The sequence below is a fragment of the Phaethon aethereus genome (assembly GCF_964289735.1).
Source record: "Phaethon aethereus genome assembly, chromosome: 2".
In the NCBI taxonomy this organism is placed as follows: domain Eukaryota; kingdom Metazoa; phylum Chordata; class Aves; order Phaethontiformes; family Phaethontidae; genus Phaethon; species Phaethon aethereus.
The window spans coordinates 171,296,419-171,318,096 of record NC_138582.1 but is presented as its reverse complement, the minus strand read 5'-3'; the positions used below and the strand labels follow the sequence as shown (position 1 = coordinate 171,318,096).

Genomic DNA, 21,678 nt, shown 5'->3' with positions numbered 1-21,678 from the left:
TGAGTTTCTCGTTAAAGATAACAACTAGGTGAAGAAGTGATTATCTTGCTTAATCTGATCTAAACTAAAAGTAATGTGGTTGTTTTATTCTTCGCATTCCATTTTCAGAAGCAACGACAAACGTGGAACAAGAATCGAAAGTCCCAGAAGCTTGTGTTGATTTCTTAGAGAAAGCTCAAGACAGCAGACCACCTCCCAGCCAGCGTGAAGAGGATCTTCCTGAACAGACAAACCATCTTTCAGAACCAGCAGGTGAGAAATACAAACCGCAGTATAAAACTGGAGCCAGCACTTCGCTATCAGCTAATTCTGCCCCTAAATTCGTTCTCACAGACCCTGTTCTCATGTCCTTATAAACAACAAAGCAACAAAGGTTTAATTTCAAGAAGGTTACTAGTGTGTTCAAGCATGGAGACTGTTATAAATAGGTGGTAGTCTTAACATTTGAAGTTACCATCATATAACTTGTCTTTTTCTTTCTCATCCATAGTTGTTAGAATCACAGAATCATTAAGGTTGGAAAAGACCTTTAAGATCATCAAGTCCAACCATCAACCCAACACCACCATGCCCACTAAACCGTGTCCCCAAGGGCCATGTCCACACGTTTTTTGAACACCTCCAGTGATGGTGACTCCACCACCTCCCCGGGCAGCCTGTGCCAATGCCTGACCACTCTCTCAGTACAGAAATTTCCCCCAACACCTAATCTAAACCTCCCCCGGCGCAACTTGAGGCCATTTCCTCTCGTCCTGTCGCTGGTTACTTGGGAGAAGAGACCAACCCCACCTCACCACAACCCCCTTTCAGGCAGTTGCAGAGAGCGATGAGGGCTCCCCTCAGCCTCCTCTTCTCCAGACTGAACACCCCCAGTTCCCTCAGCCGCTCCCCATCAGACTTGTGCTCCAGACCCCTCCCCAGCTTCGTCGCCCTTCTCTGGACACGCTCCAGCACCTCAACGTCCTCCTTGTAGTGAGGGGCCCAACTCTGAACACAGGATTCAAGGTGCAGCCTAGTTGTTGTACCAATGTCTGTCATAATTTTTATTTCTATTCAAAATTTAAATAAAATTAATTACATACAGAATTGTTCTCCAAAGTAATTATGTTGTACAAATTAAAACTTGTTATAGTTATGTGTAGCTAGGAATTTTGTAGTGTCTGCTTGAATGTATTGTAAGGCGTATATGAATACGAGACGACTAGCATTAGATGCGGCCTCCAGACTGATAATGGAGTATGTTCTGGATTTGAATTCCAGTGGAAGGTGGTAAAGTCTGAATTTGGTTGATTAGAAAGAAGAAACAAATAAAACAACAAATGCTCACCCTGTGCTTAAGCCCCAAGACAGTCTTTGTTTTATGTTTTACCTTCACCTTGGCATGCCTGCCAAAATATAAAACTGCTGCTTATAATGGAATTGTGAGGAGATAATACATGGTAGACTACCATATCTTACAAACTTCATCCCTATTAAAACAAAAAATAAAACCTATACGCTTTCCAAGGGCTTGCTTTTAAACTGCAGGTTGCCTGTATTCGTAAGAACTGAAGCATTCTGTTCATGTTTTTCGTATTTCAGTTCCAGTAGAAGCAAAAGAAGGTGTTGCACTAGAAAATAAAGACCTCCTTCCAGAAAAATCTGTTGCTGCTGTGGATGTTACTGTTGCAGAAAATAGAGAGAAACAAAAAGAGCACAACCATGTCCAACATGCAGAACCTCAGCAAGAAAAATCCCTGCCAGAGCCCACAGGTAGAAAATAAATAATAATTCAGTTTTAGAATGGACGTATCCTCTCTGAACTATTCACCTTTTCCTACCGACTCCGTTGCCACTTGAGCAAGCAGAAATCTTTTTTGCACCAGGCAGCTTGTGCGGTTCTTTGCATTTCGTGGGTGATTCTGCTTGCACTTTGCCTCTAATCCCTGCGCTCTTCAAGAGTCTTTCCCCTCCATGTTCTCTGGACTAAAAGCCCAAATATGGGTGCTGCTATTACTTTATCACTGGGACTGGCTTATGTCTTTTCTGCTGTAGAATTTAAAAGCTCACCATCTTTTTTGCCATTACCGCTAGTTTTTTATTCTGGTATTAAAAAGGACCATTAATTCTTATTACAGTATTCTTAGTGAAGACCTCCTTCCAAACTGAGCTTTGTAATTACCAAAGGGAAATGTAATTTTTTTTTTCTTGCTCCACTAACCCAGCCTCTCCAACGAGCTGTTACTGCTTACACTTGTGACTGGAGGCTTATTTGTGGGCCAGGGCTAACTGACAAACGACTGACGCTCTCTCTAAAATCAGTGGCTTGTAGCTAAGGAAACCTAGCACTGCCTGTAATGGAGTACAGCAAATGACTTCTGTTACGGAGGTTCTGCCTTCCGCTGTTTCCACCGGGGGTGCTGGGGGAAGCTTAGCTCTTTTACTCCCCCTTCTCTCTTCTCTAGTCTCATCTTTCCACTAAACTTCTATTTTCACATTTTGGAAGGATGCCAGCTAGAGATATAAAAAGTGTATCTGTTATCTTGTCTTGCTAAGACAAAATGGATCCCTTAATGCATTTTTAAATAAGCGATAACATGTCCTTACAAGAGCTGTTGCTTTTTGGTGGGGTAAGAGCATGTATCAGGAATTACGTATTTTTAAATAGCATTGACATATTTATCGGTAGTAGTTTAAATAGGTTTTGTGTGTAAATGTCTATCCCAGCCTGGCTGAGGTGGCTTTAGAATTAGTGTGGTATCAGTGCTGGAAAATTCTGCATAAATGACTGTATGGACTGTTTTAGATGGCTAAATTCACATATCTAGTATATTTATTTTTTTATAAAGCAAATAGTCACTTTGATGTTTGAGCAGGCTTCCTGTATTCCAGGTCTACCTACTGCACAAATAAGGCAAGCTAACAAATCAAGTGAACGCAGGTTTGGCAGAGCAAAACCTGCACCAGTGCCAGTTACAAATATACCGGAGGACCGCCTGATAGGTCTCCCACAACAGAAGAGTACTGACCCGAAAGTAGACCCCTGTTCTGTAGCAGAACTTGGATGTGTTGCTGGAACATCCCCTCGCACTAGGGTTTCACATAAAAAGGCAACTGAGCAGCCATCCAACGTGCCGTCGGAGTTTCTGAAGAGCTGCGGAGATGCACCAAGGGAGAGCTGGGATTCGGAAGGTTCTCTGGCCATTATGAAGAAAAAGAAAAAGAAACCAAAACAAAAGAGAAACCAGCTGCCAAGAACCATGGAGTTCTGGGATGAAAATGTAACAGTCTCAAACGCTCCTAGAAATTCTCCATTTGCTGTTGAATTGCAAAAACCAGATGTCTGTCCCGTAATGCCTGCTGAAGCTCGCAAAGAACAGTCAATTGCTGCAGGAAGCAGAGCTTTAGATATGCCAAAGGATGCTAAAATAAGGTCTGGAAGTCATATCCTGGATGACCAAAATACCTTCTTGGTGCCAGCACCAGGACAGCAGGCCCAAAAACCCAGCGTGTCATTAGAATCTGTGCTGGATGCAAAAAATGGGGATGTCATGAAAACAGAAGAAATGAGAGATGACAGTTTCATGTTGCAATCTAAAGGCAAAAGACAAGAGGCTCCCTTGGAGCAGGTAGGCAAGACTAAGGTGGGGAAATCAGTTACAGCAAAGGGGCCAACCGAGCCTATGGAAAGAGATTTCCTTGATAAAAGTGAGAAGAGGGAGTATAAGGAGTCAAAATGTGCTGACCTGACAGCATCTCTTTCAGAAGCGATCAATCTAAGCAAAGTAGAAACTCCTTTACAGACCAAACCTTCAGAATCGCTCCTTTTTGATAAGGATAAGAAGGCTAATTGCACATCTCCCAGGCGTGAAGCATTCAGTGACGCTGCCCATCGTGAGCTTCAGACTTCCAGTGGGTCACCGGAAGCAGCAGCAAAGAAAAGAGGTAGTTGTGACAAAAGCAAAGGGGTTGAAAATGAATCCTTCAAACAGCCTGCTCTTCTAGAGACTGCGGCCCTGTCGGACGAGCTTCCTAACGAGCCAAAGGCAGCTCATGAAACTAAACCAGTGTCTTCTGATAAGTGCGTGGCCACTGACTCTAGTACTTCAGAGGGAGTGTTGAAGACCCCAACAGACACTACTAAAATGCCTGTTCCACCATCAGTTTTATCAAACCCCAAGGAAGTTACTGCTTTGCAAAACAGAAAGGCTGACAGTTTTTCACAGCAGCCGTTTCTTCTGTCGGCTAAGTCTGATACAGCCAAACATCCCGCCTCTGCCGGAGCAGCGGGCGGAGTGATGGTAGCAGATTCCCCTGATAAAAACAAAGGGAAAGGATTTATTGCGTTAGAGCAGCAGACTGGAAAAGATCCCAATATTGCACATGGGGTGGACAGGCCTAAAAAAAAGCATGGTGAAGGGAAAGTAAAAAAAATCAAAAACTTCTCTGAGCAGATGATGCTTTCGGAGGATGTAAGCAAATTTAATGATGGAGTGAGGACAGATGAGACTATAAAAGAAATGACTTTCCCTGATAAAGGCAAAGGTTTTACTGCGAGAGGACATCAGTCAGTAAGCATTACACATGCTCATCCTGCAGACAAGCCAAAAAAAAGAGGTAGTGATGGAAGAAGTAAAAAAGGTGAAAGAGGTTTTTTCCAGCCACCTTTTCTTGAAACTAAGATGGACCCAGGTAGTTTTCCTGACATAATTGATAAAACTAGGGAAGCTAGTGTTAGTGATAAAGGCAGAGAGAGGGGCAGTATCACTGCCGAGTGTTTTCAGAAGAATACATCAGATGTAAGTAAAATGCGAAGGCCCATTGAACAGGCGACAGAGGAACGTAAAGAAAATGTTGGAAAAAAACAAATGGCTGATTTGGGTGCTTTAGACCAACCTTTCCTGCCGGAGAGTAGGAGAGGGGAAGCAAAGCATCTTGCTATGACTGACACGATCAGCAAAGCAAAGGAGGTAAATCTGATGAATAAAGGCAAAGAGGCTGGAATTACTTCTGCAGGTGAATCAGTTGTGATAAATTCTGATGCAGTGCTGGTGGCAGACAAACCTAGAAAGAGGTGTAGCGATGGGAAAAGAAAAAAACCTGAAAGAAGTCCTGTGGGGCAGGCAGCTGTCCTGGATGCTGGGGTGGAAACCAGCAGTTTTCCAAGCAAAGAGAAGGTAGCTGGAAACACAAAGGAAGTGACATTTGATAAAGATAAGGTGTCTGGTTTTGAAAGAGAGCTTTTGCTGGAGAACCTGGCAGGTACAACCAAAGAGGTGCTGGAAAAGCCCGAAATACAGGGTAGCAATAGAAAAAGTTCCTCTAATCAGCCGGTTCTTTCAGGTCATAAAATAGAAACAGCACAGCCAGAAAGAGTCAACACTAAAGAAACTCGGCCCGTGACTAAGGGACTAGATACGCCTGAGCCTCTCCCAGAGCACAGGCCAGATGCAGCTGTGGCACACGGTGCCCCCGGGGAGCTGGTGGGGGACAAGCCTAAGAAAAAAAGTAGCGATGTGAAAGGCAAAAAGGCCGAAAACAGCCTTGAGCACGCTGTTGTACTGGGTCCCGGTAACATCCCTGCAGTAGGTGAAGAGGTGGGAAGTATTAAACAAACTCAGTCTTTTGATAAAGGCAAAGAGACTAATTCCAGTACTTCAGCGAGTCAGCTAGATGACCTGACTGATACTACTGAAGTACGAGCTCCTGCTATACCTCTGGAGCCAGAAAAATCACACACAAGTAATAAAGAGAAATGCAAAAATATGGAGGCTAACTTGCAGCAGTCATTTCTTCTGGAGCCTAAAGCAGTTGCAGAGGTGTTTCCTCCGCGTGGCGTGGCGATAACTGGCAGACCTGAAGCAGAAAGTCCCGCTCCCTGCAGCGTGGCGGGCGGACTTCCTATCCCAGAGCATCCAGCAGCGGCAGGTCACGCTTTGGCCACAGCTGCTGATAGATCTAAAAAGAGGGGTTATGATGCAAGTAGCAAAAAGGCTAAAAATGCCTCTGAGCAGCCTGTTTGTCTAGAGCCAAAAGCAAACAGGAGGGAAGTACAGCCTCCCATAGGATCTGGGATGGAATATGGAATGGAAGACATGGATTTGGTAGATGAAAACAGAAATATTAAGAACTTTCCCATTGGCCCTCAAATGCTTTGGAATAGTAAAGGGAGCGACTTGGAATCCTTTGCTCATACAGCCGTAACTGGCCCCGATAGCGCTGGCAATGTTTCTTCTGGCTTCCCAAAGCAGACAGATGAGGGTGCAAGAAGGAAGGGGCTTCCTCCTCCTGACGCAGGAGCAGAGAGCAGCAGCAAAGCGCCTGGAGCTGGCGCTAAGAAGGAGATACGGCCGCAGAAACCTTGCGAGCAACCAATCAAGCTGGGACACAAAGAGCCTGGAAAAGAGGCTTCGAAGAAAGGTGGTAAAACCAAAGAGGCTGGTTCCCAGGGTGGGACTGAGGCAGGTAAACCACTTTCTTTGGACCTTTCAGTTAAACAGGACATTAAATCAAAGAAGGACGAAGTTCACCTTTCTCCTGTGGCAAAGGTGGACGATAAAGAAATAAGAACCACTGATAAAAAGCAAAACACTGACAGCACTTCCTCAGACCTGCCGCAGAAGGTGGCAGATTCAAAAAATAGTCCGGCTGCTGCAGGTGCCAAAGGGACAGAGAAACAAGAAGCGACTGTCTCTCCTGGAGAGAAGGACGCTGGGTGCCTTTCCCCAGAACCTGCAGCGCTACCAGAGAGCAGAGCAGAAGCAGCCGTGTCACGGGTTGTGGCAGAAGCTTTGATGGAGAATAAAGCTGAAGAGGCCGACTTGGATGGAGGCAAAAAGAGTGAGCAGAGCTCACTGAATTACCCAGGCATTTTGGCCAATACAGGGGTTGAAGCAGAGGCTGCTGGTTTCAATCTGACAGCTGCCCAAACAGCCAAAATAAGTCCCAAAGATAACAATAAAGGTCATTCTCTGCCAGCAGAAGAGGATGCTGCTCACAGTGGGGAAGCTCACCTGAACGATGCCCCGGTGCTGAAGTCTGAAGTAGACAAACCTGAAGACACAACTAAAGAAAAAGAGGAGGAACGTGAACAAAAAGCTGTGAAGGAAGCAGAGAAAGAGAGAGTTAAAGCAGCAGAACAGATAAAAGGCTACATGAGACCCACAAAGTCAAGAGGGGTGCCACCTCTGCCAGCCAGGTCTGCTGCTCCAGACCGAGAGAAACAAAAGCAGCTGAAACCCACTGGCATGAGCCAGCAGAGGCAAGAAAAAGGTGTGTGTTTGCGATTTGAGCTAGCAGCAGTAATCCAGACAGCTTGCGTGCAAGACCTTGCTATTTGTCAGTGCGTTGGCATGAATACATAATTGTTAATCCTACGTGGCACAAGCGAGTGTGGCATGACTGGTTTTTTGGCTGATGTTAAAAGGCTGTTAGTTCTGCTTGCCTGTCTCACAGTGCTAATTCCCAAAGTTTGAAGGACTGACAGCTTAGTCTAAGTTCCAGAACTCTTGATGATTATTTTTTATTCATGCATTCACAGTTAATTTTACATATACATTGTAGAACATTTAAGTAAACTTGCACTTTTTGGTGTTAAGTTACGTTAGCTTCTTGTCATCTGAGATTGGAAGTGACCTTCATCTGCGATGCAAGAGTGAATCATCGTGATCGCTAAATAGCACTGTGTGCCGCTGGCGGGCAGGGAACGGAGTGTGTCTGTGGTAGGAAAGGTTCTCAGTTGCTGTCATGTTGCAGGGTTTGGTTTTAATCCTACCTCAGGCTAACCGCAACCATCTACCTTTCCTCCTGCAATTGGTTAATGACTTTATCTTAAGCTACCTTGAGCTGCTGCATCTATAAAATGTGCTTCCTTCTAGAATAATAATCTTTAAAGCAGAGTTGTAACGAAACAATAGTGGGAATGATACAGATTTTAAGACTTATCTTTCTGTTGAGACTACGGATGGACTGGTGTTTTGGACTGTTTAACGTGGCTGTTGTCCAGCAAACAAGATCCCTGTACTCATAGGAAACGAGATGGAATCAGTTTCATAGAATTTAATGAAGTTCATAGGAATTCTGAAATGGAGAATATAGTATGCCTAGAGATGAAATAAAAGAACTGTCCTGGTACTTCTCATTCTAAGCTTTCCTCAAAGAATTGGCATCCTCTCTGTGAATGCCAGTCTGCTGAGATGGGCTGGGGAAGTTTATCTCTGCCCTTAGGTGCTCTTAGTTTTTTGCCTTGTCATCAGGCATGAAAGTTTGTTCCTGTTCCTATTTCTGCGGAGTTCCTTGCTGCCAGTTTGCATGATGTAGCCACTAACTTAACAAACATAGAGCTCAAGTGCGCCTTAACATGCCGGTCAGGTTTTTGAGAGGTTTTGTAATTTTAATGAGTGTTGCATAACCTGAAGTAGTTCTATTTTAGTGAAAGTGGTGTTCTCTGCATGAACTTGTGCCTGCAGAAGTAATGTTCTTTGGTGCATGATGCTACAAAATAAAGGGAAAGCTAAAGGCAGCATCTTTCAAAAAAAATCTTTAAAGCTTTTCCATTGTCTGCTAGTAGTCTTTATTTTCCTTTGCCAACTGCTGTATTTAAGGGAGCAGAATTTTAGTAGCAGAACCATGCAAAAAAGAAAAGCTCCTCCTGAATGTTTTGCACAGGTAAAAGTGTGTACGGAGTTGAAGGATTCCCGGTTCAGAGCAGCACATCAGCGTGTGAGTAAGTTGGTACATACTTTGTGTCTGTAAGTTGGCCTGACCTAAGTTTGCACAGGACTTTAATAATACTCGGTTGCTTTCATCCTTTCAGCACTTCATAGGCTCACGGTTGTTTTTTGAGGAGAAGCTCTGAATGACTGAGCTTGTTTTGGAGATGTTGGTTGACATGTTCCTCCGGCAGTTTAAAGCCCGGTGCTGTCAGGTGCAGGGTTGCCGAGGCGCGCAGGCAGCAGACCTGGCCCATGGCATAGCTTCGGGCGGTCTCACGGTGACCGCGCAACATCTGGGCTGGGTGACAAAGCATAACTTGCAGTCGAGCTCTTAGTGGTGGAGGAGCAGGGAAACAGATTTGCTTTGCCATCCAGATACGTTACTGAGGCTCATCTCTCTTTCTATCCACTGCCCAACTCATAACGAAGGAGCTGTTCAGCGGGTTGCAAGACGCCAGCAAAACCCAGACTGAATCCCTAAGTTGGCACAACTGGTGTGGAAGTGCCTTAGGCTGGATCCGCGGATGAAACTGTGAGTTCATGCATCAGCTGAACCACGTTAAAACCAGAAATCAATGAAGGGAAAGTGTTGAGATTTCAAGACCGTGAACGTGAGTGTGCTTGTTTACTGGACAGAGAAGGAGCTAAAGGGATCCAGGAGATGGTTATTATAGTCCAGATTTTCATAGAATCATAGAGTGGTTTGGGTTGGAAGGGACCTTTAAAGGCCATCTAGTCCAACAATTTCAGTTTTCACTAAATTGATGGGGCCATGGACTGTACGTACCTTCTATGTGCCAGTTCATCCTCCTGCTAAGACCACAGAATCAGAATCACAGAATCACTAGGTTGGAAAGGACCTTCAAGATCATCAAGTCCAACCATTAATCCAGCGCCACCATGTCCCCTAAACCATGTCCTGAAGTGCCACATCCACACGTTTTTTGAACACTTCTAGAGATGGCGACTCCACCACCTCCCTGGGCAGCCTGTTCCAATGCCTGACCACTCTCTCAGTGAAGAAGTTTTTCCTAATATCCAATCTAAACCTCCCCTGGCGCAACTTGAGGCCATTTCCTCTTGTCCTATCACTAGTTACTTGGAAGAAGAGACTGACACCCTCGTCGCCACAACCCTCTTTCAGGTAGTTGTAGAGAGCGATAAGGTCTCCCCTCAGCCACCTCTTCTCCAGACTAAACAACCCCAGTTCCCTCAGCCGCTCCTCATAAGACTTGTGCTCCAGACCCCTCACCATCTTCGTTGCCCTTCTCTGGACACGCTCCAGCACCTCAGCATCCTTCTTGTGGTGAGGGGCCCAAAACTGAACACAGGATTCGAGATGCGGCCTCACCAGTGCCGAGTACAGGGGCACAATCACTTCCCTACTCCTGCTGGCCACACTATTCCTGATACAGGCCAGGACGCTGTTGGCCTTCTTGGCCACCTGGGCACACTGCCGGCTCATGTTCGGCCGGCTGTCAACCAGCACTCCCAGGTCCCTTTCCGCGGGGCTGCTCTCCAGCCACTCCTCCCCAAGCCTGGAGCGTTGCATGGGGTTGTTGTGGCTGAAGTGCAGGACCCTGCACTTGGCCTTATTAAACCTCATACAGTTGGCCTCTGCCCATCGATCCAGCCTGTCCAGATCCCTCTGCAGAGCCCTCCTGCCCTCCAGGAGATCAACACTCCCACCCAACTTGGTGTCATCTGCAAACTTACTGAGGGAGCACTCCATCCCCTCATCCAGATCATCATTAAGATATTGAACAAGACCAGCCCCAAAACCGAGCCCTGGGGAACACCGCTTGTGACTGGCCGCCAGCCGGATTTAACACCGTTCACCACAACTCTCTGGGCTCGGTCATCCAGCCAGTTCTTTATCCAGCGAAGAGTAAACCCGTCTAAGCCACGAGCCGCCAGTTTCTGCAGGAGAATGCTGTGGGAGACGCTGTCAAAGGCTTTACTAAAGTCCAGGTGGACAACGTCCACAGCCTTTCCCTCATCCACTAGGTGGGTCACCTGGTCATAGAAGGAAATGAGGTTGGTCAAGCAGGACCTGCCTTTCATGAACCCATGCTGGCTGGGTCTGATCCCTTGGTTGTCCTGCAGATGCCCTGTGAGCACTCTCAAGACCAACCGCTCCATAATCTTCCCTGGTACAGAGGTCAGGCTGACAGGCCTGTAGTTCCCAGGATCCTCCTTCCGGCCTATAACACGTCACTGCTCAAAGGTTTTAAGTTTCTACCTATCACCAGAACTTGACCAACACTTCAGCTGTATTTGTCAGGCGGGACTGTGAAGCTCATACTTTGCAGCTTCTAATATCCACCCATATAGGCTGATTTTCTTTGTGGTGGGCAGTCGATGATCTAGTATCAGAATACATGTAGAGGATCTTCTGCTGAAGTTTAGCAACTGAAAACTCTTCAGCCAGGCTCCCGTGTCTTACACTGTACGTGTTCCAGAATAACAGGCTGGCTTTCCTAAATGCATCAGCTCCTGTATGTACTGCTAAAATAGGTACCAGCTTTGTGATACGGCTCCCTTGGGAGTCATGGCAACTGCGATGCCGCAGATCTCTCCCGCAGATCTCTCTCACTGATGGAAGTTGTATGTCTCTTTTATAAACTAGGCCTGCAAAGTTCTATAATTATTTTTTTTTTCCTAATTTTGACTTTGCAGCTTAAAGTTAAGAAACGTCGGCCGTAGGGCTGTTCATGCAATTTGAATTTAATCCCTTATCCATCTCTTGGATTTATTTCAGCTTCTCATTTTTATTGTTGCCATTATAAGAACTGCCCCAGATTCTTCTGGAAAATTATTTTATGCCTTTTCATGTCAGGAGACAGCTGAGATGATGAACAAAACATATCAGACACTATCAACCTTTAAAATGTGACTGAGCCTTTCTGTTGGAAAACTAAAATGGAGAATTATATATAAAAAGCAGGGTCCTAAAATCTGTGCTTCCAAGCAGGTGCCCTGGCTGCTGCAGGGCTGGGGCTCTGATGTTGAGGAGTGGTTAACAGAGGAAATAACGGAAGCTTTTCATTCATCCAGCGTTGAGCTATTCAATTCAGATTTACTGCTAGCATCCCTCTTCCCTTTACTCCTCAAGCTGTATTTCAACATTGAGACTTTCAAGAGATTTTTTCCTTCAATCTGTCCTTAAAGAGTAGTCTATTAAAAAAAAAAAAAAATTAATTTGCTTCAGCGTTTTGGGTTTTGTGTCGTCTTATGTTTTTTGATTTGCCTAAGCCCTTTAGGAAAGGTCTATCTTCACGTGTGTCTTATAGCGATGTCCCAGTTCTTAATGCTGTGGGCTTCGGTGCTTGCAGAATAAAGGGCTTATTGCATAACCACATTGTGGTCTAGAGAGTTATGCTCTGGAATTATTCTCCCAAACATGGATTGGAGGGGCCTGTTGAAGTGGTCGTGTGATGCTTGGTTTCCCTCTTTCCTCAAAAGCTTCCATCGCGATCCCTGTCGCTGCCCGGCGTGAGCATCCTTCCAGCGCCCGTCCTCTCAGCGGAGCGAGCTGTCTTTGCAGCCCATTGGCACGATCACCGTCTGTAAGACAGTGCATATTTCTCAGTATGACTGCTCTGAATCCCTTGTGTGTAAATAAGATGCACTTAAAAGCAAGGAATGCCATCCCTGCTTAATTACAGTATTTGCCTTTCTTTTACACTCGCAATGAAGCCCTTTCTCTAAATACTTTCTTTTCCTGACTGGTTTACATTATGCTGGTGTAACTTACAAAGTTAAGTGAGTTTAGCATTTCCAGAGTAACCTTTCATTCATATAGTGTCTGTAATTCCCCTGTGGAACCCCAAACCGTTACGGGGTTTGTCGAATATGAGCTAATCAGCTACGTGAACGCGATGGGGCGGTGGACTGTCTGGATGTGTAACTACCAGCGTCCACCTTACCTGAAATCTTCATCACAAATGTAGTTGAGGACAAATACCTCATAACAACAGTGGTATTTCAATAATGCTTTTGAAATGGTCAGAGTAACATCATATTATGTCTGTTCATTAATTAAGACCTGTTAATTATACCAGGTGGGTGTATGAGAGAAATGAAAAGCAAACGATGGCACCAGCCAACTCTCATGTCAGGACTAAATGTATTTATGAAGCAGCGAAAGAACTGTGGTATTATCTGCTTTTCCCCTAGATTTTTGCACTTGTGTGTTTGTATTTGATTCTGCTTTAACAGAAAGTTGTGTTGAGGTTTCAGTTCTATCCGTAATTAAAAGGTGAATTGAGCTTAGAGGTCATATTTGCAGATCTGTAGCTCGCAGATACAGGGTGTTTAAGAGCCTATTTATCTTCTGTTGAATAGTTGCACAGCTCTGAATATGTTCTTTTTGCACAGCTCTGAATATGTTCTTTTAAGGATTGCTCAAAACAGTTGTGACTGACTACATATGCCCATCTTTTTTTTTCTGGTTAGTTTTGTACTGTGTGGTATATTGATACTGGCTTTTTCTCTAGCCGGACAGTCTCGTGCAGCAACTCTCATTTTGAGCTGGCACCCCATAGCCTTTGGCTAGGACTTCCTACGTTTTCATTTCTTCCTTTATTTTATATTCCTGCTCGTCCTTGATGCTGATTTTCAAGAAAAGGTGGGAACGAAACAAATATACTTCTGTTTGTAAATTCTGCCAGATTAGGAACCTTGAAGACATTTCCTTAGTGATGGTACTGAGCTTTCAGGGGATATCTGAATTTCAAGTCTCAGCTTTCCTTGCCAATGTTGCTTGTTCATTGCTTACGTGTCATTCAGTTGACTTTGCTTTGCCTCTTTGCAGTTTCCACTATCAAATACTCCTAGAATAACCAAATAGTGGTAATATTTTGACTTTGAAACACTCTTGGATGCGTTTTAATTCTGGTTTTGGCTGATCACTAGGATTTTTAATGTGTTGTATGTAAATTCTAAAGTGGGATTTGATCTGTAAATGTCCTGTCCTATAAAACATGAGACTGTGTTTATTGTACGGCTCCACACCTTTTAAACGTTAAGCTTGTAGTGCAAAGTTATGCCAGAATACTACATATCCCGGTTCACCTTTTCATCCTTTAGCCTGTCTTCTTCCAGACTGCGAGAAGAAATGAAGCGTATGAGTTCAGCGCGTAGCATCAGACTTCAGGCTTCATGTGTTCCTGCCTGTTTTACATGCAAGGAGTGGTTGGCCGAGCAGCGCAACACGCGTGTGTGTATGAACGTACGGACGAGCCAGTGTTTAAATTGCACTTTTACGGTCTTGGCTTTTATAGACAGAGCATATCCGTGATGGTTCTGGTCAGTCCCATCACTGACTGGTATTGGTAGTAACGCTTAATTAGAGATCAGATTAGTTGGAGACGCTGGCAAGGAGTAGCTCATCACCCTGGAAAGTGATGTTGCCTTAGAAACGAGTGCAAAGGATTGCACAGAAACGATTGTGTTAGGTTGAAAAAAAACAGCAAAGGCATTAGAAGGGATAAGTAATAGCTTTGGGAGTGAAACAAAAATAGAAACACTAGGCTGATTCATCTGCTGAGGCTGGAAGCTTGCAGATTGGGTATTAAGTCGTGACGTGTTGATGTAGTGATCTTAGTCTGCTCTGGTTATTGGCGCTGTCTCCGCCCGGGCAGTCGCCTTCTACCCGGTAAAGCCCGGTGAAGTGGATAGGGAATCTTTGCCGTTTCTTCAGCACATGGGTATGTCTTCCCTTGGAAAACACTCATGTTCAGAGATATAATATAGGCATCAGAATATATCTAAGCAGCTCGGATGACTACAGATGTGTTTAATGTTGGTACTGAAACATGTGCTCTATGTGCTCAGCTTCTCTGACAGGCTTATTTGTGTCAACTGTAGCTGTAAGAAAAGACAGGATTCAATGATGATAAGAGGATGTGAACGGGCAAAATATCACCTTCCTCCCTGCGAAACAGGCTGCTGCCTCAGAAGCTCCAGGCAGTGGGCAAATCTCGATGTCCAGAAGCTGGACCAGGGTCTGACTTGCAAGAGCTTATAACTCTTTCACTGCCATTATCTGACACATGCTTGAAAAGAAAGATGGTGGAGAACCAAAAGGATCGTGAAACCCCAGATTTGATACTTGAAGAGAATGAATTCATCCTCAAAGTTGAACTAAGGGTAAAAGCAGTGGATGGGCTTCCTTTGAGGAAATCTCTAACTTTTACCCATCTAACCCAACTCCTCTTTAGCATGGGCCCTTTCTCATCTGAGTTGTTTTTCAAAATCTGTCCAAGTCCTCTTGATTCCTGAGCATCCTCCCACCCTTTCCTGCATATCTTTCATTGACTAGTACTGCTTCTCTTATAATTCTTTAGAAAATCTGAGCTTTGTCAGACTCTAAAGGAAGAACTGGGACCAAAGCTCTAGTGTCAGGACTGCTGGTTTTGTGTTGTGAGTGTTGGTGATTTCTTGTCTTCCTCAAAGCTTAGCACAACAACTGTGGTGTAGCTTCAGAAGCAGGGCATTAATAAATTTAAAGAAAAAAAAATGGGTTTGCTAGAAGGTAGAGGCTAGGGCACTGGAACTGAGAATGGGTGTCTGGAAGGAACATGCTATAGGCAGGATGAAGCTGTTGAAAAGCTCTCAGTGTATGAGCTCCACATTACCTTCATTAATGTCCTGAGAGATTAAATATTAGATTACTTTAGGGATTATTTTCATAGCTAGGCATTCTGAGTAGCCCAGGTATTGAATATGGTTCATTTCCTACGTTCAGAAAAAAAAAACTAAATAAAGTAACAATGGTGGTTGTTACTGGCTGGGTGTTGACATTGCGTCAGGCTTTTCTTTCCAGTAATGCAAATCTCTTCTGTGATACTGGGCTGAAGTACCAGCCCCTGAATCAGCGTGGGTTTTCTCCTCTGTCTATTATAAGTGGTAGCTGTTGGCTTAAAAAAAAAAGTAAAATAAAATAAAAACCTACTAGGTGGTTTCATGTAGCTTTACCAACTTGCCCTTGCTCCTGGTGAAGTGCATTAAGTCATCTAACGAATTGAGATTTGCTACAAAAATCTTGGTTTGGAATCGACTGAGAGATAGAGGAATGACAATAATTACGTTGGATTAGATGGCTTCAAGGTCTGCTGTTTCGGGGAGCAGACAAAATATTTTTGGAGTAAGCAAGTGCTTGCAGACATTAGTCCTACATCAGTTATGAGAGAGAGTGCAAGCCTTGAGCTAAGGTCCCATTTTCCACTAGCAAGACACCTATGAATATTTTAAAGTACGGGAAAAATTGTTGAGGCCTTTTGAGAAGTAAAGCTTGTGGGTGGAACTATTCTGGTTAATGAGAGAGTGTCATGAAAAATTCATATAACTTACAGTTCCTTAGTCATTGTTTTTAAATATAGCAGTGTCTTAAATCCAGAGCTTAAACACAAGTAGATAAATGTGTGGATTGTAGCATTTCTCAGCAGCAGGTTAAATTCAGGGGGCGTAGTGTAGCTTGCAGTCTCTGGGTGTAAAAATACATTTATGCTCAGTTAAACTGTAGCAGGGAGTCCTTTAACTGCATCGGCTACAAGGACAAAATTTTCTCCTGGGCTGGAGTATATTGATGTCTGTAATGGTCAATGGCTGTAAAATATTGCAACCCCGGTTCAACGAAGAAAACTTGCCTTTGTCAAGGATTAATCTGTACCAGGCAATTAAGAGAAAAAAGACAGCTCTGCAGCGTGGTGCTACCGCAGCGGCAGCAGCCCGGACACCCCTGGCCGGGTGACGGGAAGCCGTCCTCGGAGCTCTTGGGTGGGCTCCCGGTTCAGCCGGCGAAACAGCGTGCAAATCAAGAACTGCAGTTAGAAGGGCCTTGTCAAGGACGCGGGATGTGGTGGCCGAGCAGCGCGCTTAGGACGTGTCGAGGCTGGTTTTGAATAGATAACACAAAACGTGAAATGCGAGGTGTGAATTGAGTGCAATAGAAAAAAGGCAGCTCAAAAATACTGTAAGATATGTTCACGTTAAAAAAAAAAATATTTAAAAATCAAGTTTACAGTATTTAAGACTACAAAACCTCTCCTAACCTGTCCCATTTCATCCTTTCCAGCTTTGTCCACTTGATTATAGGGGCGATATGGTTTGTGACTTGTGAAATCCTCGTTACAGCGACGCTTGTGATCGCTGTCGGCTCAGAAGAATATATTAAAATTCACTGAAAACAAAGCCCTTGTGCTGAAAGGGGTCATTCTGTGCTGCGGTGTTTGTGGTTGGGCTGGGGGGGGGGTGTTTGGTTTAAGGGGAGATAAATTGCTGACCTTGCTTCCTAAGTATCCTTAAGAGTGGTTCATCAGCAGGAATTAATACTTACAAATGCAGTGATCACGATAGGGTTTGACAGAGAAAAAGGAGATAGCAATCTTTCTCACAATAAGTAACAAACCAAGAAATGCTGCTCACAGAAGAATCATTTCACCGAGATGATTACACCTCCGCTAGCGTCTAGCCAGAGGTGGGTATTTCTGTCCCAGCAATGTATTCCTCTTGATTTTTACAAAAGGGTAAAACCCGACGTTTTCCTTTGAACTGGCGGCTGAATCCGTGAACGAAGGCGTGCGGCAGGCAGGGGGTGGGGAGGAAGGAGTTTTGTCATGAATACAGGGGCATGGTGTGTCGTCACCGGCGCCGGCAGCCTGCGAGCTCGGCTGGCGCGGAGGTGGTGTTACAGCCGCGGGAGCGAGCGAAGCGACCGGAGATGTCTCTCTCGAACAAGCAGCCCGCATCGCTCTCCGAATACAGTCAGCTGTGCAAAAGCAAGAACGCGGAGAGCTTCTCGGAAGCCTTCCGCTGCATGGAGTCCCCGAAAGACTTCGGCAAAACTGAATTCGAATGGCAGAGGACTGAGGGGAAGCTTAATGAGATTGGCTTGAATGTAAACTCGGGGGGACCGATTAAGGATGGGCTTAAGAATGCTGGTTTCACGGATGAGGACAAGCTCTGCTTCTTTGAAGGCAAACTAGACAAAGAGCTAAAAATAGCTCAGAAAGACAAAAGAGAAATTGAGGTGCAAGGCAAAAAATACCAGGCAGCTGCAGGTCACCTTGAGAGCTGGTCTCTGATTTCTGAAACGTTTCCTTCCGCAGAAGGGAACTTTGCAAACCCTAAAACTACAGATTTTCTTGTGGGACAGGCAGGAGCTGAAAAACCTGGTCCCGGGCTGGGTAAAAATGAAGCCATCACCGATCAGGAGAAGGCAGCCGGTAAGGCTGGAATGGAGACCAAATGCCAGCCAGACCCGAACCTGCCCAGTCTGTCTGTGTCGGAGAGCGAGCCCAGCAAATACATAAAGGAACAGGAGATCAGTGTCTGGAATCCAAATTTCCACCCTATCCTGCCTAACGATTCGGGGTCTAAAGAAGCAACCGTGAAAAAAGATGGAGCCCCCAGCTATTGTGTAACTGGGGTGGTTAATGACAACTATGTGCAGAGTGGATTTTCTTCTTCCTCAATGGCATCTAAGCCAGAACCTCCAACTACCACCGTCGAGCTCGCACAAGACGACTCCAAAAGTAGTTACTTCAGTAATGCCAGCGAAATGGAGGAGGAGATGGAAGACAAGCTGAGCTGTGCAGATGACGGCAGTTTTCTGAACAGGGCTGCCCACCAAAGGAAGGCGATGAGGCGCGCAATGTCAGAGTGCTCGCACTTGTCGGTGCCCCTCACCCTTAACCTGGCTGATAAATACCCTGAACCGGTGCTTAGGGAAGACGTCGCTACTGGTCTGCTCTCTCCGAACAGCACGCTGACCCAGTGCTCGAGCCCCACGGCCGGAAAGCCGGGCGCGCCGATGAAGAGGTCAATGACCGTGTCAGAAGAGCAAACATCTGTCTGCAGCTTGGGTCCCGAGCAGAGCCGCGCGGGGCTGCCCAGCCTGGTGGTGAAGGAGCATCAGTCCCTCCCGGCAGAGGAGCCGGCTGCCGAGAAGAGAGAGGAGCGCAACGGCGGCAGCAGCTCGGTCAAGAAAGAGCTGGGCGGCCCGGGCTCGTATCACAGCAAGCTGGAGCAAATCCCTGAGATCGGCAGCCAGGACAAAGAGAGGGAGGAGGAGGCGGCGAAGAGGGAGAAGAGAAATGCCACCGATAGAGCTGCTGGGTTTGATTCTCCGAAAAGCAAATGCACCGAGATGGAATCCGGCAAAACTGCTCCGCTGGAAAGAAAAGAAATTGAGGTCAGCGGTGTGCAGAGCTCTCCGTCTCCCAAGCAAGGAGATCTACCACGTGATGGTACGTTCCTAATTTTCACCTCCCTGGGGGGCGAGCAGGCGGTAGCTCGGGAGCAGCTAACTGACTTGTCAGGCTGCGGGCAGAGGGTGGGCGGCTCGGTACACCTGAAAAGACCGATGCGGTTCAGGTTCCGGGAGATAGAACAAAGGATGTATTTTTGGATGGATGAAAGCGGAGGAAAAATGTAAAAAATAAATTAAAAAATTGCCTGGCTGGTTCCACAGCATTTGTTGCAGCACCAGCCATGAACTGCTTGCTGGGATCCTAACCCTGACTAACAGCTTTTAAAATCTGTTAATTTAAAGTATCCACAGTGGTAATCGGTCTTTCTTCAGTACCCTCTTGCCACTCCCTCTTGTGAGCATAGGTACCCTTCTGATTTGCAAGCTGTATTGTTGGAGTGAGGGCGTTACCAAAGTTAAAACCTTTCAACCTGTGTGGAAAAGATCTGAGGATTGTGCTTTTCTGCTAAGCTTTTAGCGCCTTGTGGTATTTCTGGTTCAGGGGGCCAGCGAGAGTAAATGTGTGGAACGATTTATGTTCGTTAAGCTCTTCCTAACTGTTCCCGTGCTGAAATTCAAGGAGAAATTTCCCCGCTACTTTCGGTAACCTCCTTCCCAAAGCCGCGGTTACAGCGGAGCCTTTCCCATTGCTAAGTGTCAATAGCAGCTTGTTTTATTTGGTGGTGGTGTTGTTTCGCTGGTGCTGTGATGTATGAGGTCAGTCTTCCCGGATTTAAAATCTGTGAGAGTAGTTAATCTTTGTTCTCCCTCCTGGAACAACATCTCTGTCCCTCTTACCAGCTGCGGCCAGTAATAAACCTGCTTTTTTTCCCGGCTCTTGGGTGCGAGGAGGGTCTGTGTGCTTTGTCGCCCGCATTAACAAGAGCTTTGCATGGGAAGAGGAAAGCAAACGTGTCAGGGAATAAAGACAAAAGACTTGCGTGAGAATTCTTACGTCCGATGACTTCTTTTGTAGCCAGCTGGTTTGCTAAACCTTCGGAAGGTTAATATAAAACTTGACATCGTAATGCCCTGGCGTGAGAGGGGAGAGAGTAACGTGCAGGTGGGTAGAGGGATGCGCTGTCCGGGTAGGTAGAGCTCCAAAATGCTTAATTTGGGTTGATAACCGAGCTCTCCGCAGCAATGAGCGCGGAAAGGCAGTCTCCCAGCGAGGTGGTGCGCTGCCATAACCACCAGATTAGAGTCCCCTTCTCTGGTTTTGCGGTGTGTTAGTGACACCCAATGGTCAGTCAGTCGGCTCCGGCTGCCTGTGCGAGGCTCTCATCGTCTGTCTGTCTTCCAGCTGTCAGCAATCCCTTTACTAGAGACAGAATATGATTCTGTTGAAAGTTTTGCTTCAACAATTTCTCTAAGATGCTTCAATTTCCAAGACTCATAGTCGGAGATCTGTAGAACGTGGTTTTGGCGATACAAACCTGCCTGCTCTGAAGCGCCAACATGGCTTACCTTCCTCCCTTTCCGTGATCTCGGTGTTACCTTGTTCCTCACGGTCTACTTGGTGCACAGATTTTAAGTAACTCTGGCAGTCGTGAGATGAAGTACTGTCAGTTTTGGTGGCAGTGCGTCACCGATTGCAGACGTCGGTCCTTCCGAGCCTGAACTTAAACACAAAAGGGTCATCAGGCTTCGTGGCAACTTAAGCGTGACATGGGTAGAAGTGATGTTGGCAAGGAATGTGGAACAGAAAAAATAGTGTATTTGTGCACACCTGTCATGTCACAGAATTTCTGGGGTGGTGGGGTTTGCTGACGTCCGCTCTGCAACCAAAGTTTATTTGCGACGAGGCGAGTTAGCAAGGAGGGTCTTACTTTGGACCACAAGGAAACCAGGTTTGGGTAGGCTGGTAAATTCCGTTGCGCTGAAGAGGCAACCGTTTCAAAACACAGATACGTGGAATCTTCAAATCAGACCAATATTTGAAACATAATCTGAAGTGGATTGACATGTTTTCCCCAGAGGGTTTGAACATCGGTGATGTAAAGGTCACTGAACGATATGAAGGCGCAGAATCTTCTGGTTGGGTTGCTTTTTGCAGATGCTAATTCATATTACCAAGCTTTTTTCAAGCATCTAGGTTTAAAATTTTGTGCTCTCACAATCTTTATTTTAAAAGCTAGTTTATTGTCCTTATAACTATAGATCTGAGTGTGACCTGATAGAGTAATAACTGAGTTAGCAGACAGCTCATGGCCTTTCCTGGACAAGAATATGATAGAGTTGTAACTTCTTTTTTACTCTCTTCTCCAAAATTAACAGCTGGTTAAGTTCTTTTTGTTCTGTTGCGTATAATGCATTGGTAAGAAATAACTCTGGATTTATTCTCTCCGGGAAGAGAACGTAGCAGTTGACGCAATAAAATGTTTTTTTTATTTTATATGTGTAGTTTAGAAAGAATTTTTGGAATGCAAAAGAAAGCAGACAAAAATTCCTTGGATGTTTCTGAAATTATTTCAAACTTTCTATGACGAGCTCTTGCTTCCTCTCCCCTGTTAATAAGCAGAGAGACAGTTATAATAAAAATAACTTAGCCAAGCAAGCAGTCTTGGCTGTAAGTATGGAACTGGTTCTAAATCTGTCCTTCGCATTTTATTCACGGCTAAATTACGCGTTCATATCCTTATCAACTTCCCCTGCTCCGGTCTTGGCATTCACCTTGCACGTCTCCTTCCAGTCACAAGGCAACGTGTCCAAAATGGCCAACATATCTCT

General features: G+C 45.3%; 1 protein-coding gene across 1 annotated transcript in view; it reads left to right on the top strand.

Moving 5' to 3' along the window:
* Positions 1-21,678, top strand: part of MAP4 (microtubule associated protein 4) — a gene marked incomplete at its 3' end in the record, with an annotated part of 113,465 nt that overhangs the window by 60,710 nt on the left and 31,077 nt on the right. The window contains exons 9-10 of the mRNA XM_081996535.1: positions 109-252; positions 1,582-1,752. Of these exons, the coding sequence (XP_081852661.1) occupies positions 109-252; positions 1,582-1,752 (315 nt within the window). The remainder of the gene's footprint in view (positions 1-108; positions 253-1,581; positions 1,753-21,678) is intronic.